Source organism: Mandrillus leucophaeus, unplaced genomic scaffold, assembly GCF_000951045.1.
Source record: "Mandrillus leucophaeus isolate KB7577 unplaced genomic scaffold, Mleu.le_1.0 Scaffold825, whole genome shotgun sequence".
Lineage (NCBI taxonomy): Eukaryota > Metazoa > Chordata > Mammalia > Primates > Cercopithecidae > Mandrillus > Mandrillus leucophaeus.
Genome location: NW_012108975.1, coordinates 287,033 through 292,850, shown reverse-complemented (window position 1 = coordinate 292,850; position 5,818 = coordinate 287,033). Strand labels below are relative to the sequence as shown.

General features: G+C 39.3%; 1 protein-coding gene across 4 annotated transcripts in view; it reads right to left on the bottom strand.

Moving 5' to 3' along the window:
* The window catches only part of SOAT1 (sterol O-acyltransferase 1), an 80,739-nt gene that overhangs the window by 61,791 nt on the left and 13,130 nt on the right, over positions 1-5,818 (bottom strand). Inside the window, exon 2 of one of the 4 annotated variants that reach the window (XM_011968046.1) lies at positions 4,806-4,931. The exons of the other annotated variants lie outside the window; for them this stretch is intronic. Coding sequence (XP_011823436.1) covers positions 4,806-4,923 — 118 coding nt within the window. The 5' untranslated portion in view covers positions 4,924-4,931. The remainder of the gene's footprint in view (positions 1-4,805; positions 4,932-5,818) is intronic. 4 annotated transcript variants of the gene reach the window in all.

Genomic DNA, 5,818 nt, shown 5'->3' with positions numbered 1-5,818 from the left:
CCAGCCACCGTGCCCAGCCATCTGGGAACTATATTACTCAACTAGAGTAACTTTGGCTTATTTTTCTTTTATCACTACGTCTGTATCAACTGTGTAGGCTAACTATATATGCAAGAAGATAATTTGCCTTATTACCACTGAACTGTTACAACATCATATTATCTTGTTTTAAATCAAGAGGTAATTACTAGTAGGAATATTAGAGGATTTCACGTAGATTATAATTCTCAGTTGATATACAACAGGAAATTATAAAAGCTACCTTAGGAACTGGGACAGAAGAGTTGGCGGCACTGCCAATAAGATAATACCTTAATGAACACAGTGCCATACACGCAGAAAGTGCTTTCATATTGGCTATCCTTGACTTTGCATAAAAGGCAACCTAAGCACTGGCAACCTGTAAGATTTGTCCAAAATCATTAACACAGGTAGGTCATCAGTCAATGACAACATATACAGTAAGACTTCGAGTCTTTTTTTTCTTTTTTTAAGTCGCAAATCTTCCAGTAGTTAAGACCTTTTTTTTTTTTAAGAGATGGGGTCTCACTATGTTGCCTAGGCTGGACTTCAACTCCTAGGCTCAAATGGTCCTCCCAAGCAGCTCAGACTATAGATGCAAGCCACCACATAGAACATGTCGACATGGTATTTCTGAGAACTGACATCACCTTTACAACAAAACCAGAGCCCCTATTAAGCATCCAGAATGCTACAGTAATTGAACACTGACCATTTCTTTTCAGGTATACAATCATTTCTGACCAACCGTCTGTTTTGGCAAACGGTGTTTTCACTCACAACTGCCAACTGCACAGATGTCTTCATTTTGAGGTATTAAAGGTGGTCTTTCTAAATCCAGAAAACCTAGTCGTCTTTCATTTAACATTAAGTATGCAAGGCACTGTTTTTAGTGCCAGAGGTTTAAAGGGAGTTGACTGAAAAAGGTTGAGATGTGCTGGTTTTGAAAAGGAAATGTCTTTATTATTTCCTACTACAACAATCCTCTCTGCCTTGTCACACTAGCACTTGTGACTCCTTGACTTGGTCTAAGTCAGCATATGGTGGTGCTACTTCTAACGCTTCTGGAACCCTCATTAACAAATACCTTCAGTATGTGCCATTTCACAATGAATTTAACTAATTTCCACCACCTCAGCAGCAGTAAAAGAAGGAAATACTGCCCCACTCATCAAATGTATACCAATTACGGCTTGCTATTTGGCACCATCTGCTTCTATGCTTCACATCAAGTCCTTTGACTTGCTTCAATGTGCATGTGTCAAATTTAAAGCCACTTTTGTCCTCCTGGGCCCACTGGAGGGTCCCCAGCAAGGGCCACTATCCACTGGCTGTCAGGGCAGTTGGCTGGGTACTGAGAGGCTGTTGGAGCCTTATCTTCTTACTTCTGGCCTTTCCAATTTGCTCTATATTCCTATCCATGAAAACCAACCACAAATCCATCTGTACTACCTACCCCTCATCCTCTCTAAAAGCAAACAAACACCACACACACAACACTGTACTGTCTTAAAGTCTTTACAAACGCATACCTCTTTGGATTGAAAGCCCTCTCCCAGTCTTATCTCAAAGGCTAAACTCAAAATCTATTTCAGTGAGACTTTCCTTCATTCTAAAGCAAGGGCTCCCCCGACCCCATCGGTCTCTACTTGGTTACTATAACTCACTTAGCTCCTATTTATAACAAAGGATTGTTTTCTATTTGGGTATCTCATGCACACCAACTTCAAGCTCCCTATTAACAAACCTGGTACACTGTCTTACATTTAGATCAAAGGTGCTTAACTGACACCAGATTATTAATCTGCTGGCTGGAAGGCTATCATCAAAAGACAGATAATAACAAGTCTTGGTGAGGATGTGGAGAAATTGGAACCCTCATACATTGCTGGTGGGAACATAAGGAGTAGCTGGTTTGGAAAAGTATAGCAGTTCCTCAAAAAGTTAAACACACATTTACCATGACTCAGCAACTCAACTCTTACGTATATACCCAAGAGAACTGAAAACATATATTCCATAAGCTTCTACACAAATGTTCATAGCATTATTTATAACAGCCAATCGTTGTAAATAACCCCCAAAATAAGTATCAACTGACAGATAAGCAAACTGTATCATACCTACACAATGAAATATTATTCAGCCACACACACAAAAAAATGAAGTATTGATACATCTTAAAACACACTGCTCAGGAGGCTGAGGAAGGAAGATCACTTGAGTCCAGGAGATTGAGGCTGCAATGTGCTATAATCATGCCTGTGAACAGCCACTGCACTCCAGCCTGGACAGTAGAGCAAGATCCCGCCTCAAATAAAAAAACCAAACAAACATGGAAAACATTATGCTAAGCTCAAACAGCCAGACACAAAGGCCACATGTTCTACAAATCCCCTTATAAGAAATGCCCAGATCAAGCAAATCCAAAGTGACAGGAAGTATATTAGTGGTTGCTAGAGGCTAAGAGAGGAATGAGACTTCTTTCTGGGGTGATAAAAATGTTTTGGAATTAAGCAGCAGTGATGGTTCTACAACCTTGTAAATATATTAGCAACCACTGAATTGTAAACTTTAAAATGGTGACTTTATTGGTACGCAAATATATTACTAAAAAATTAAAAAGAATGGAGACCTGGCATGGTGGCTCATGCCTATAATACCAGCGCTTTGGGAGGTCAGGGCAACCAGATCACTTGCCAGAGTTCGAGACCAGCCTGGTCAACATATTGAAGCCCCGACTCTATTAAAATACAAAAATTAGCTGGGCGTGGTGGCACATGACTTTATCCCAGCTACTCGGGAGGCTGAGGCAGGAGGATCACTTGGGCCTGGGAGGTGAAGGTCACAGTAAGCCAAGATTGCACCACTCCAGCCTAGGTGACAAAGTGAAACTGTCTCAAAAAAAAAAAAAAAAAAAATTAGGAGGAATGGAAGGAAAAAGGAAGAGAAGGGGATGGGGAAAAAGGGAAGAAACAAAGAAGGAGGAAGAGGGGAAGAAAAAGTGCCGGGCACGGTGGCTCACGCCTGTAATTCCAGCACTTTGGGAGGCTAAGGTTGGTGGATTATCTAAGGTCAAAAGTTCGAGACCAGCCTGACCAACATGGAGAAACCCCATCTCTACTAAAAATACAAAATTATCTGCGCGTGGTGACGCATGCTTGTAATCCCAGCTACTTGGGAGGCTGAAGCAGGAGAACGGCTTGAACCCAGGAGGCAGAGGTTGCAGTGAGCCAATATTGCGCCATTGCACTCTACTCTGGGCAACAAGAGCAAAACTGTCTCAAAAAAAGAAGAAAAGAAAAAGGAGAGAAAGAAAGGGCACCTAGACCAGCCTGGGCGTGGTGGCTCACGCCCATAATCCCAGAACTTTGGGATTACTCCCAAAGCACTTACTCCCCAAGGTTAACAAATGTTACAATATGCGAAGAAACATTTTCAAATTAGCATTACTTACATTAAACCAAAGAGGTTGTTACACTTCTTGATTTAAGCTAATTCAATTTTTAACACCTGCACTAAAACCTGGCTTGACTAAAACTTAATGAACTAGGACAATAAAGAACACTGAAAATAATAGAAATTAGAAGAATTTAGAATCTTTTTAAAAACTTGGGACGTAAAGAGAATGATCACATACAGTGACAGAAAGTTTCAATTAAAATAACTTTTCTGTCCTGAGGACTGGAAGGAACAAACAAGTATGAAGTTTCTAATGTGTGAAAATGCAGGCAAGGGAAACAAGCTGGGTTATCACTAAGTCCCTAAATCATGGAAGGAGAATTCTTCCCAGTATTGGCTCATCCTCCTTTGCATAAATCTCACATTTTATATCACACTAAAACTAGCCCATATGCAATATAAATATGTCATATATAGCTAAGAGCCTATCAATAAACCTCATTATGCCAACTCAAGCAGCAATATTTACATTCCTGGTGGGATCCAGCTGTTCATATTTAACTTTAATTAAATTTAGGTAGAAAAAAACAAAACTGTTTCTTTATGAAAAGAGATGAAATGCCAAAGACAACCTGTCTCAGAAAGTTCCGCACCTATTTGTTAACTAAACAATCCTCAAATTTCAAATCCTTGTTGCAATCAAACCTTTACAAATGTCACTGCAAAAATAAAGTACCCTGATGCAATAGATGACATCAATTAGAGTTGTGTTTACAAGTCTATCATTCATAGTTATAAACCTTGACCTTAACAACAAAGGACTATCGTATTCCTCTTCGTAGTCAGGCATTAAGCAAATGTGGACACAAGAACTAATAAAACTCCCTAACTACTACTCCCCTCCCAAGATTTATAGCTCAGTATTGAACTGGATTAGGCACCCTGCTAACTACTCACATTTTACTCATTATATCTATTATGAGAGTAGTTAATTATAAGAATATTACACTGTGATAAATCTAACTATGTGTATAATTTTGGAGGTTTTCTCATTCACTTAACTTGGAGCTCCATAATGGCAAACAAATCCATACTGATCACTGCTATAGCACCAGCATCCAGCGGGGGACCTCAGCAATTATTGGTAGGTTAGGTGACTGAATGAATAGTCTCTAAAACACAGCAGATACCAATAGATGTCCACTGAATTCATTAACAAGAAAGGACGTACTTTCTAATTGCTTTGTTACTAGACATATAAAACTCTATCAATACCCATTTACAATAAAGAAATAAAGAGATAGCAATACTTAATCTATAACACTGTATTTGTTCTCTATTTCACTAATTCACCTAAAAAAAAAAAAAAAATTAAGCCTCACCATTACTAGGTGCCTCTAGGGACTCCTTTGCAGGTTTTCTCTGGTCTTCATCTTCCTCAGGATTTTCCCTGGACTTTGACAGCCGGTTTCTTAGAGACATCTTCTCTTCACCCACCATTGTATTGTCTAGGACAGAAGGTGTAAAAAGCTTTTGTATTAGTCCATTTTCACACTGCTATAAAGACTCTACCTGAGACTGGATAATTTATAAAGGAAAGAGGTTTAACTGTCTCACAGTTCCGCATGGCTGGAAAGGCCTCAGGAAACTTACAATCATGGCAGAAGACCAAGGGGAGGCAAGGCATGTCTTACGTGGCAGCAGGACAGACAGGGCAAGGAAGTGCCACATTTAAAACCATCAGTTCTCACGAGAACTCCCTCATTACCACGAGAACAGCATGGGGGAAACTGCCCCCATGATCCAACCACCTCCCATCAGATCCCTCCCTTGACACGTGGCAATTACAGTTAGAGATGAGATTCGTGTGGGGACACAGAGGCAAACCATATCAGCTTTGAACTAAGCATCTGGCTTACGTGAACTTCACAATACCACTATATTTAGGATAGGTGAAATGTGATGATATATTCTCTTCCTTTTGCATTAATCACTTCAAAGCATTTTCTGTGTACAAGATACTCAAGATAACAAATTTGAAGAAATCAGGTCCTATAAAATAATTTCACTGGTTTAAACATAGACCCCACTTTTAAAGAACAATTTAGTTGAAAAAAGCATTAAGTATGTTAAAAAAAAAAAAAAAAAAAGGATTAAATAGTAACAGATAACTACAAAGATGCCACAAGGTGGAGTATGATTTAAGAACAAAGTCAACGGTAAAAACAATACCTTAAGTTCAGAGACAGCAGAGATCAGCAGAAGATGTAAAGGTTTCACAGAAAAGAAGGTATTTGAGACACAGTCTTAAAGAATGAGAACTGTGCATTCCATGTGCAAGAAAGGATTAAAACAAGGACCTTATAAGCCCTGTTCAGGGAACCATGACTGAACT